Raw genomic sequence first — 12,106 nt, 5'->3', positions numbered from 1 at the left:
AAACGTTTTCAGTCATTTCAAAAGCACATCCAAACGAGCTCTAATTTTAAGGAGATGCTACCGGTATATTCTTTTTTACTTTATACACACATCTTTTAATTTTTACAGTCAATTAGAGGATAAAAATTAATAAGGGCATGGAAGATAAAAAGAGGTGTATAGATAGCACCGTCGCAATTTAATTATCTTAAAAATATAATATTCTTCCACTCTCATTTTAATCAAAAACGAGAAAATCTGATTCTATTCATCTGAAGGCTATGTTTGGTTTGGGGGACAGTGTTGCCTTTCTTTTTTCATGGGAAAATAGGAGGAAATGGAAGCCTCTATGCTTATTACACTTTATATACCACATTTGTTTCGTATCTCTAATAAATATAGTGTTATTGTTTATTAGTAAGACGAGATTGTGACCAGTAACCGCTAAGGATGGGCAAATACCCATTGGTTATGGAAAACCGCGGTTACCCACCCATTTAAATTAAACGGTTACGGTTATGGGTAACCGTTTAGATAAATAAACGGTTATGGGTATAACCGTTTACTCGGGAAATTTAAATCGACGGTTATGGGTATTAACCTTAGTTATAAACGGGTAACCGTTTATCTATTTATTTTATATATGTAAAATTAACACAAACCATGTTCTTGATCCAATAATACTTAGCACTCAATAAATTAGTAAGGAATTCATTGGTCATTCTCTCAATAACACTGCTACATGAATGATGATTCTCATCATCAAGGAATTGGCCAAATTAATTTAAATTCCTTGCGGGTAACCGTGAAATTGACAGAAATGCTTTGACAGAAATGTCTTCTAAACAATTTTTGTAACCCAATAATACTTAGCAAATATTATATTTACCTTCATTGGTAACAGTTAAAAATATTGTTAGTAAACTATTATTTCAATTATTGGAATGGTATAAGGACTTAAAAAATTAAAATATGGAAATGTATGATGAATGTACCTATAATGTTGTTTAATTGTCAAATTGACAATTTTTTTTTAATTTATAAGTTGTTAAAAAACATGTAAACGGGTGAAAAAAAGGTAATGGTAAAAATAAAAAAAAAGATAAACAAGTTAAAAAGGATAAATGGGTAAACGAGTATTAAACGGTTACGGTTAAATGGGTATGCGGTTATGAGTATGGTTAATCGTTTATAAACGGTTATGGGTATGAATATTACCGTTTAGGCAATTACCCAACGGGTAAATGGTTATGCGGGTATGAGTATAAACGGTTAAGGGTAAATAATCGCAGTTATCCGGCCGTTATAACCATTGCCCATCCCTAGCAACCGTTATTTATAGCATGGACAATGGAAGGTCGTCACAGTAGTTAAAATTCTATAATTAAAGAAAGGTGATATATATACAGTACGCAAAACGTAGTAAGAGTTTGACACATATTTCTCCCGATACAGTTCGACACAGTTGCTTATCTTAAGCTTTAAACACAGTTCATGTTCCGGGAGATGGATTGTTTGCCCTCCCCTCTCCATACCTTCCCCATACTCTCTTATTTTGTACGGTCACGGTTAAACCACGTCAACATTTGTTTTTTGTCTTATTATTTTTATAAAAAAAAAAATTAATATAAAATGTTGACGTGGCTTAACCGTGATCGCACAAAACAAAATGTCATGAAAAAGGTATGAAAAAGGAAGAACAGACAATCTATCTCCCATGTTTCGGTTAAAGGTCGATGTATGTCACCTCCATCATAAAAGAATTTGATTAAGTTAGCTTCATTTGAAAGCAGAATAAATATTTAATTTCGTCTGGACTTTAAGCTTTATTAGAAAATAAATAAACAGATTTCGGCTGTTTTTTGGTTGAAAACGGAACTCAAACAAAATCAAGCAACTATCAGTCGGACATGTCAAGGCTCAAGGCTGATCTTCACAAACAAAACTATTCCAACAAAATTGGGAACTACTCCTACATGCGCTTAGTACCAATTTATATTTGACCGTAATACTTATTCCTGCTTAGTTGATTGACGGAAAACTTTTTAATCAAATTTTAACGGTCAAATTTGTGTTGATACTATATAGTTGTTAGTACTCAAAACAACCAATAGGATCCTTTTCGGATCCTTTTGGTGAGGATATTGGGAATCTATGAATATCTACACAATTCACAATGAACAGACACGATTCACCATGAACGAACACGATTTATGAATCTTCGGAATTCTCATAAAGAGGATCCGATGAGGATCCAGATTCCTCCAAGAAGTTATGAAAACTGGTTACTTTAAGATGATTGGAGTAGTTGCAAAAATATTACTACAACAAATATCTACATAAGAACAAAAATGTTTCAAATTTCAGAGGTCCATGCATAAAGGGAACTCAATTTGTTGTCTTGCACCGACACAAACTCTGTTGATCAAATCAAAATATGGGAAGTTTGGCATTTACGAGAAAAGGTCCGTTAGACAGAAAGCTCACCTGCCGACAGGAGAAGCTCACAGGCTTGCCAGTTAACTGAGTTAAAAATTTAAATCAAATTAATTACAAAAATCAAATAATTACACCCACTTTGCTAAATTGTGAGCGAGGTAAATAAATTAAGCCCTCAGATCCCTCAGATCCCTTTTTTGTAAAGGCAAAAAAGGGTAAATTTTGTTTTTGAGGAACAAAGGTAAAACTTTTAGTTGAGATGCGTATGATATTGGCGCCTTGGTGGTTTACTCATATTGTGCGCACCAATAATTGTTTTTTTTTTTTACTTATTTTTTCATCTGACCCAAACAAAAAGGAATTAATAGTTTTTGTTTGAGAAGAAATTATTTAAGTTTTCACCACTCCAAATTATATGTGATGATGGTGGCTGCTACGATGGTGATGGAGGTGATGACAGTGGCGTGGTGGAAAGGTGGAGGTGAAGTGGCGGAGTAGGGTAGATGATGTTATTTTAAAAAACTAGTATGGTTATATTGCGAATTGAAAAATTATTAAAAACCTTGCTAAAGTAAATCAGTTTTTCAGTGAAAAAAAACACAATTAAATGGAATGAGTCTAAAGCTACAAGTCAACTCATTTGATGAACCAATAAGGTAACAAAATAATTTTCCATTTTCTAAAACATGAACTTTTGGAAACGAGGGAAACACATGGAATAATAAGGTAAGGGCTATCTCTAATGGAAATATGCAAAATTGAGAGGTAAAAGTCACTTTTAGGTTTCCTCATTTACTTTTTCAAGATGTGTATATTTTAGTTTAGTTTTACGGTAATGAGATAGATGCAAATTTGTAATCTCATTTATCTTTTTCTCTTTAATTGGTGGGGTTTACAACCAAAAAATGTAGAATCAATAAGTAAATGTGCATTTTTATTTACGTTTTGCATCCAAAAATGTAAAATGCTCAGTTAAGGCATTTTGCATGGTCAATTCGAGATGCTCTAAACAATCAAATTTCTTTACTATTTCCTAGCATAACATCTTGCTTAATTTCTGGGATTAAATGAAAAAACAAGAAAATTAGGTAAACAATTCAACACCATTTTCAAAACTATTTTTAAACATTGATGTACATTAAAGAAGTGAATCCAATCATCCAAAATCCTTAATAAATTTCTTCCTCTTTTTATCAAAGTCTTTAACCATGATGCTCCCACATTTACTTCAAGGTTTCAATAAATATTCATTATTTTTTGAGTAATTTTTTTATATGATCGACATGTCAAATAACGTTATTGATCCACTCACGTTCTAACATGTGTATTTACATATGTATTATCTCAAATGGTGAAAAACTTTTACTATACCACATGATCATGACATTATCAACCATGTTGTCCACACAATTTAACACATGGATTACTATACTAATGCAATGGTGTTGACGACGTTTGTGACAAAAAACAATTATATTTATGCATCCTGGTATGTGTTTAATCTTCACCAATTCTTTTTTCTATCATAACTAACTATTTAAATTTTTTGAACAAATAACTAACCATTTAATTCACTATTATAAAAATGCGATGGTGCCAACACACAAAAAAAGATTTATCAAATTTTTATTTCTCAATAAAAAATCAAACCATTTCAATTAAAAATCCAACAAAAAAACCAACCATTTAGTAAAATAAAAATTGAATTTTCTATTTTACTCTTGCTTCTGCAGAAAATAAGTTCGTCTCCCTCTTCTCGAAGGCCGTGTTAGAGACATGGCGCACATATAATAAATGTGACGGCAATCTCGCCCATCATTGCATGTGCCCCTCCCTCTCTCTCCTCCCCACCTCTCTTTCTCTCTCTCTCTCTCTCTCTCCCACGCACGCACAGACGCTGAGTTGAAAATTCAGTTGCAGAAAATCCAGGGCCAGCCGCGGAGCCGAAACCCGATCTCTCCGCGCCCTCGGACCCGATCCAAATGAAATCCGCCACCAAAGTCTCGCTCAACCCGTTCGTCGCCTACGAGCACAAGAGGTAACGCTTCTTCTTCCGTGCTACCCCCTCTCCTTTCCCGCCACGCGTCCGCCCTAGGTTTTTGGTAATCTTCATCATTTGCTTCCTTCGCGCTGAATTCGCAGAAATGAGTTGATTGTGATTTAAGATCCTAACCGTTGGATGTTGATTAGTGTGTGATTTGGTAGGATTTGTATGATTATTTGACCGTGAACGTGCATTGAGGGGGGTTAATTTTCGATTGTTTAGTGTGAAATGTGGTGTGATTTGTAGTATAATTTATTGAGATTGAGCTGAGGCAATGCCGAGTGCTCCGGGAACTAGAATTGTCGAGCCTGAGTCCGGGATCAAGACTCGAGGCGTGGCACAATCGTGCTCGGATTTTCATGTGTTTAATGGTTTGGATTGGAATGGTATTCATAATTGGGCTGATTGCATTGCCATATGATTGTGAAGTGATTATTATGATTTTGTTATGGAGGTGTTGTAATGTTTAAGGTTAGATAATTTTGTTGTTTGTAAAAGAAGATTTCTATATCAGTAGAGATTTCGAATGAACGGGCATTGGTGTTTGGACAGGGATGCTTATGGATTTGCTGTGAGGCCTCAGCATGTACAACGATACCGAGAATATGCCAGTATCTACAAGGTTTTGTTCTTCTTTCGTTTTCTTCTATCTTAACATGTTTCGTTTTGGTTTCAATAAAGATTGATGGTCATGGAAAAGAGAACGAAAATCATATTTTATGATTTTGTTCTCTTAGTTTCTTGAACTCTTAAATGTTTAGTGAATGAAGTAAAAAGCATATGTTAGGCATTGCCCGTAAATGCGTATTTCAACAAAAATCACGAAAAAAAAATCAGTGTAGATGTAGATTCTAGCGTGTTCTAGAACATCATGAAAAATTATTTGTCCAAATGATGTTGTACTCTATGTAATATACTTGCGTTTCAGGAAGAAGAGGAGGAAAGATCAGAAAGGTGGAAGTCTTTCCTGGAACTACAAGCAGAGTCTACTGAATTGCCTGTTGATGGATTATCAAAGGGACAAGATAACCAGACCTTGCTCGTTCAAGCCTCAGAGAAAGAACTAGGCTCCAAATCGGAGAAGGGTGGTGATGACTACGATTTAAGTGCCCAGAAGACAGGTTCTGGTTCTCCAACCAAAAATGATAATGACAAGGAGGAACTGGCAGATAACGACAAAAAAGCTCATGGGATTCAAATATGGAATGAGATTAGACCTTCCCTTCATGCCATTGAGAGTTTGATGAGTATTCGTGTAAAGAAGAAGAAGAGTTTATCAAAGCATGAGCAGGACACAGGAACTGGGAAGCCACTTACTTCTATTGAAGAGGCTAGATCCCCAAAAGGAGCATCTGAGGAGGACTCTGAGGATGTGTTTTATGACGTGGAAAGGTCAGACCCAGTTCAAGATGTCACTTCGAGTGACAGTCAGAGTGCGTCTGCAACTGGTGTTGCTTCTGACACGGTTGATTCAGAATCTTTATTTCCTTGGAAAGAAGAATTGGAGGTTCTTGTTCGTGGTGGAGTGCCAATGGCTCTCAGGGGAGAGGTGCATATCTATTTCTTTTTTTACTTTCTAATTTCATGAATTTCATTATAACGAGTAAACTTGATGATTGCTTACTTCCAACTTTCAGCTTTGGCAAGCCTTTGTGGGTGTGAAGGCACGGCGCGTGGATAACTATTACCAGGATCTGCTAGCTTCTGAAACTAATGCTGGTAGTGATGTGGAAAAACATAGCTCGGAATTAGACAGTAATAGCAAATTGTCAACAACAGATCCTGCATCTGTACCTGAAAAATGGAGAGGGCAAATTGAGAAGGTTGTCCACTACATTTAAAAAGCTTCTGTCTTCAGTATGGCTACTTTTTTATTTAAAAAGAATAATCAACTAAAGTTGTTAACTTATTGGCAATGATCTGATTTGCAGGATCTACCTCGAACATTTCCAGGTCACCCTGCTCTTGATGTAGATGGTAGAAATGCTTTGAGGCGTTTGCTTACCGCATATGCACGACACAATCCCACTGTTGGGTACTGTCAGGTAATTGGTTCGGGAACATGTTCTATGCTCAGGTAACTGCTAAGTTGTAAAGATACCATTACTGTAATTGGCTGTGAGATTTGAGGATGAAAATAGTAATTTTTTTCCCAACACTGACACTTTTTGTGATTATTGATACAATTATAAAGAGAATGTAATGCTCGTGAGTTTGATTTATGTATCTAGGAATAACATCTTACATATGTTTTTTTTTATAAGTTTACAAGTTTATTGCGAAGGGAGTAGTTTTGATGAATACATGATCTGGCCAATGTAGGCCTTATAGGCTATAGTATTAATTTGTGATCCACATAGAACTTTAGCCATATATTGACTTCTAAATGTCTAGATTATTAGTCACATTAAGTCTGCATATTACTGAGGGTTATGGATGTGACTTAGATGGAGCTGTAACTGAACCCCCTTCAATAATTCTGAGTGATTGTAATGCGTCAAATTAGCTTCTTGTGCTGCTCCTCTATAAACAATTTCAAATTTGTGTTTATTATTTTTTTTTTAAATTTAACCAATGTTATCAATTAGCCAACCCCACTTAGTGGGAAAAGACTTTGTTGTTGTTGTTGTAACCAATGTTATCAATTATTTTCTTTGTTTCACTTCTGACTGAATTTAATGCTTGTTGGACTTAATTTACATGCAGGCCATGAATTTTTTTGCCGGCTTATTACTACTTCTCATGCCTGAAGAAAATGCCTTTTGGTAAGATCTGAAACTTGATTCGCTGCTTATTAACTTCCACATAAGGATAATCACCTTTATTTGTCACTACTTGACTTAATTTTGGAGGCTTAGCAAGAAGAAAACAGAGATCAGAGTTTTCTTTTGAAAGGAATAACAATTTTCCTTGAAATTTAGAAGTTTCTGTTGCATATGATTACATTTGAAGTGATAAAGTTGTTTGGCTTTGTGTAATTACAAAATTGGAAAAACTTTCAGGGCTTTGATGGGACTCTTAGATGATTATTTTGATGGCTATTACTCAGAGGAAATGATAGAATCTCAGGTACATTAACGAAACTGAGAAACTATGTTGTTAATGTATAGCTGCAGATGGTTGGCATTTAAACATATTCTGATGATCTGTATTTTATCAGGTGGATCAACTTGTTTTTGAGGAGTTGGTGCATGAGAGATTTCCTAAATTGGGTTTGTATATTATTATGTACACAGTAAATGCTTCTCTTTGTATGATATATTTGTTGGACGATCACTTAATGTCACCTTTAATCACATTGCAGTCAACCATCTAGATTACCTGGGAGTGCAGGTGGCTTGGGTTACTGGACCATGGTTCCTTACCATTTTCATGAACATGCTTCCATGGGAAAGTGGTCAGGTTTTATATGTGTCTTTGTAATTAAAAGTAACATTTCTTTTATGGGTACTTCTTATAGCCTACCTCTAATATGATTGTTTTCTATTGACTTCAGTTCTTCGAGTCTGGGACGTTCTTCTTTTTGAGGGGAACCGTGTGATGCTATTCAGGACAGCACTTGCTTTGATGGAGTTATATGGTACTGGGTAAAACGAATTTATTTTTCCTTTTTTTATTTTTTATTTTTTTTCTAAACATGAATGTAGTACTATGTACTATGTGGCATGTAGGCTTCTCTGGTTTATGAAACTTAATTTGGCTCAGTTACGTGTAGGCCCTGCGCTAGTTACTACCAAGGATGCTGGAGATGCAGTTACTCTTCTGCAATCGCTGGCTGGCTCTACATTTGATAGCAGTCAACTGGTATTGACAGCTTGCATGGGTTACCAAAATGTAAATGAAACTAGATTACAAGAGTTGAGAAATAAACATCGGCCAGCTGTAATTGTCGCTATTGAGGAAAGATCCAAGGGACTTCGGGCTTGGAAAGATTCTCAGGGTCTAGCATCAAAGCTATATAATTTTAAGCAAGATCCTAAATCATTGATAATAGAGACAAAGAAAGCAGAACGAAATACACAGACAAATGGTGATTTATCTCGTTCAGAGTCTGGGTCCTCTAATGCAGATGAAATTCTAATTAGCCTGACTGGAAATGGGGAAGTAGATTCTGTTCCAGATCTTCATGAGCAGGTTGCTATTTTTTTTCAACCCCACCACACCCTCTTTACAATCTTCTTTTGTTTGGCAAAGTAGTGGAGTGATGCATTTTGTTCTGCCATTTTTCCAGCTTAATTGTTTGACCTTTGTGCTGCTGATATATACATCTTATGTCCATTGTATAGACCTGTGTACGGGTTGTCACTTAATCTGCATTAAATACAAAAGAGAAGAAGACATTCCTGCATAATTGTTGTGTTACTTTTGTATTTCGTATTTGGTCAAACTTCTTTTGGCTGTTTATTGAAATATTTTCCTCATAATCAAACTTTGAGATTTAAATTAGGTTCTTCCCGCAGGTCGTATGGTTGAAGGTTGAATTATGTAAGTTGCTGGAGGATAAAAGATCTGCTGAACTCAGGTTGATATTCCCTCGATGTTGTTAGTGGTTTTTGTTTGTAAAATCTACATTCACTAAACAGAATATTCCTTTTTGATATGTTGGATGCCAATATAACTCTCAATGTCCTCGATGCATTGGTTACATACTTTAAAAAATAGATCATTTTAATAGGTTGGAAGGAAAAATGCAATCCAAGAAATTTCAATAATAATTCAGCTTAATAATTATTTCATGGTAGGTATTAATCTTTACAATTCAAGGCCAACTAGGATTTGGGGGTCAAATACGACCATTCATTATAGTATGCGAGGCCAACCATGGTATGATAGTTCCTACAAACACCACTATGACCGTTCATTGTAGCCTTCTAGAGACCATCTGGGTAGAGTTGCGAGTTGAGCTATGTTGCCCTGCATTGTGAACAACAGGAGCCTATGGAGTTTTTTTTGAGTGAAAATGTCCTTAGTTGACATTGCCACTTTACCAGAAACTTCTTGGGAACATACTTGATTGCTTAGACATTTAAGTTTTCTTCTATGAACCTCCAGTTAATGTTAATTCTATTTACAGATCATTCCCAACATTATCCTGACCGCTGTTAAACGGAACAACTATTTGTGATTCCAAGGAATCCTGAAATATCACGAAGGAAACTAGCTTTCTAAGCTAGCGATAATCTTCTTAATTTGAAATATTTTCATTTCGTTAGATTTATTCCAAAATCTCTATGTTAATTACGCACCAACTGGCATCCACATTCACAAGAGTAAGAATTTTTAAACAGTTTGAACAACCATTACTAATGTTTCTAGGCCACTGTTTCTAATCTTCACACTATACTCTAGTAGCAACTATTAAATATAGTAAGAAATATGATTGTTCTTGAGCCAGTTATTATTATTCTGAAGAGACGTTGATATTCTGTGTCTTTCCAAACTTTTTCCAGAGCTGAGGAGTTGGAGACAGCATTGATGGAGATGGTCAAGCAAGATAATCGTCGGCAATTGAGTGCCAAGGTACATCCAGGAAACTTGTATACACATGTCAGCTTTGTTCAGTGAAAGAGATATGGTTTTGTATTTATGTTCTTTTGGGAATCTAGCTCATTCACTGTGGATCTTCATTTCTTGAAAGTGCACCTTTTTCTGTTTAGCTTTTCAATTTTCATTCCGTGATTGTTAGTTTGTAGTATCTTTACTTCCTGCTTGTACTATGCATGCTCGCTTTCCTTTTATCACTTTCATTTATCTCTATTCTGGTAGTTTTGAATTTTGATGCATGTGTGTAGATGTACTCTTGCAGTTTGTGTGTGGATGTTAATAGAACATGCTCGGACCCACTTTCCTTGGTGAATAATTTTAGATATGTTACTGCAACACTTGTTTATTACTTGGTACATCTAATATTAAGGCAACAAAGCATTTTAATTTTTCTTTTTTTTTTTTGTCGAACAAAGCATTTTAATTATGAGGATGAATTTGAGTGGCTAATATGATCTGAAACCAGGTCTTTTGCTTACTTATAGCATCAACTACACATCTCTGTTATTAGTGTGGAATTCCCATTTATTTGTCCTTGTACTTGAAAAGTTACTAGTAAAGATACTTCACACATTCTCTCTTGCTATGTCAGGTTGAGCAATTAGAGCAAGAGGTTGCTGAGCTTCGCCGAGCCCTTTCTGATAAGCAGGAACAGGAGGGTGTCATGCTCCAGGTCTTTTCTCGTCATCCTTTGTCCTTCAGAGTTCTTTTTTTTTCCATTCTGGTTCTGGGTTTGTGAGTATAATTGAAAGATCACTTGCTATCTTGCAGGTCTTAATGCGAGTAGAACAAGAGCAGAGACTAACAGAAGATGCCCGCAGATTTTCTGAGCAAGATGCAGAAGCACAGAGATATGCTGCTCAAGTACTTCAGGTTGCATAGATAAACCATATATGACTCGTTCTCTAATGTAATAATGAAAAACTATTATGTTAGAACCACATGTATGATTTTAGTTTACTAATTTAATGCATTTTGTTTTACCAAACTTTTCTCCGACTGCAGAGTGAAAAAATATCTGGTCAATATTTTTTGTTCCTATTTTATATGTTGTAAACACATTCTTGCAGGAGAAGTATGAAGAGGCTGCTGCTGCGCTTGCGGAAATGGAGAAGAGAGCTGTTATGGCAGAATCTATGTTGGAGGCTACTTTGCAATACCAATCTGGTCAAATTAAAACACAATCTCCACGGTAACAGTCTTTGCAGTCTTATTTATTCATTGTTGAAAGTTACTCAATCACCTTTTTTTATTCTTGGTTTCGTTCACGTCCACCTTGATTTAGTCCTTCCTTTATTTGCGGCGGAGATAATAAGAAAGTTTTTTTAACTTTCAGTAGTTGGAAATTGAAGTAAAAGATTGTTTTGCAGATCTGTATCTTCACCAGTACAAAGCAATCAAGATCTGACACAAGAAATTCCTGCTAGAAGGATTAGTTTGCTAGGTCGACCATTTGGCCTTGGCTGGCGCGACAGGAACAAGGTTAGTTCTTCTTGTACCCTTGAAACTAACTTTTGTGTGACAAAAACAGTAGGAGAAGACGATTGATAGGTCTTTGACTAAGATCACTGGTATCTTTCCATATTATGCGCGGTTAATATCACCTATTGAATGCACCAGGGAAAACCTGCTAACAGTGAGGAGCCAAATGATGGCAAGTCTACCGGTGAAGGACAGAGCCCCACTGCAGAAGCACAAGTAAAAGAGACGAATGGCATTAAAGCGGAAGATAAAGAATAGAGGTCAGAGCATAATCTGTACTGATATATCCGTATAGATATTCGCTGCCCGATAGTAATACTCAAATGTGCAAAGCCTTGGTAGTATGCTATTCTGTGTCCGTCGGTCCAGGGAGCTATAGTTTTGGTTTCCTTTTTCGTCTGTAATTTTTTGATAGACAACCAATTTTATCGATTCATTGTTTGATTGTTCTTTAAGTAGTGGTAATAATAATGTATGGAGAAGGAAGAAAATGTAAAAAAAAATATGGATATATGGTTTAGTGTATAATTTTTGTGTCGACGGCATCCTTGTATTGTATCTATGAATTTTCGATTTTAATCTCTCTCAATATGTTATTTAAACCCAACAATTTTATCT

The 12,106-nt window shown here is 35.6% G+C and overlaps 1 protein-coding gene across 1 annotated transcript; it reads left to right on the top strand.

The window, feature by feature from the left end:
- The first annotated feature begins 4,131 nt into the window (after nt 1–4,131).
- LOC103446933 (uncharacterized) lies at nt 4,132–12,067 on the top strand. The gene is made up of 18 exons (XM_008386090.4): nt 4,132–4,456; nt 5,015–5,084; nt 5,391–6,011; nt 6,100–6,285; nt 6,394–6,507; nt 7,169–7,227; nt 7,465–7,531; nt 7,623–7,674; nt 7,767–7,859; nt 7,959–8,042; nt 8,178–8,596; nt 8,923–8,984; nt 9,913–9,982; nt 10,599–10,679; nt 10,778–10,879; nt 11,077–11,198; nt 11,377–11,488; nt 11,627–12,067. The coding sequence occupies exons 1-18, from the start codon at nt 4,401–4,403 to the stop codon at nt 11,744–11,746; spliced, it is 2,490 nt and encodes an 829-aa protein (XP_008384312.1). The 5' UTR covers nt 4,132–4,400; the 3' UTR covers nt 11,747–12,067.
- Nucleotides 12,068–12,106: the final 39 nt, after the last annotated feature.

This window comes from Malus domestica, chromosome 07 (genome assembly GCF_042453785.1).
Source record: "Malus domestica chromosome 07, GDT2T_hap1".
NCBI classification, from domain to species: Eukaryota; Viridiplantae; Streptophyta; class Magnoliopsida; order Rosales; family Rosaceae; genus Malus; species Malus domestica.
The sequence above is the reverse complement of the archived record's forward strand: the minus strand, read 5'-3'. Positions and strand labels throughout refer to the sequence as shown.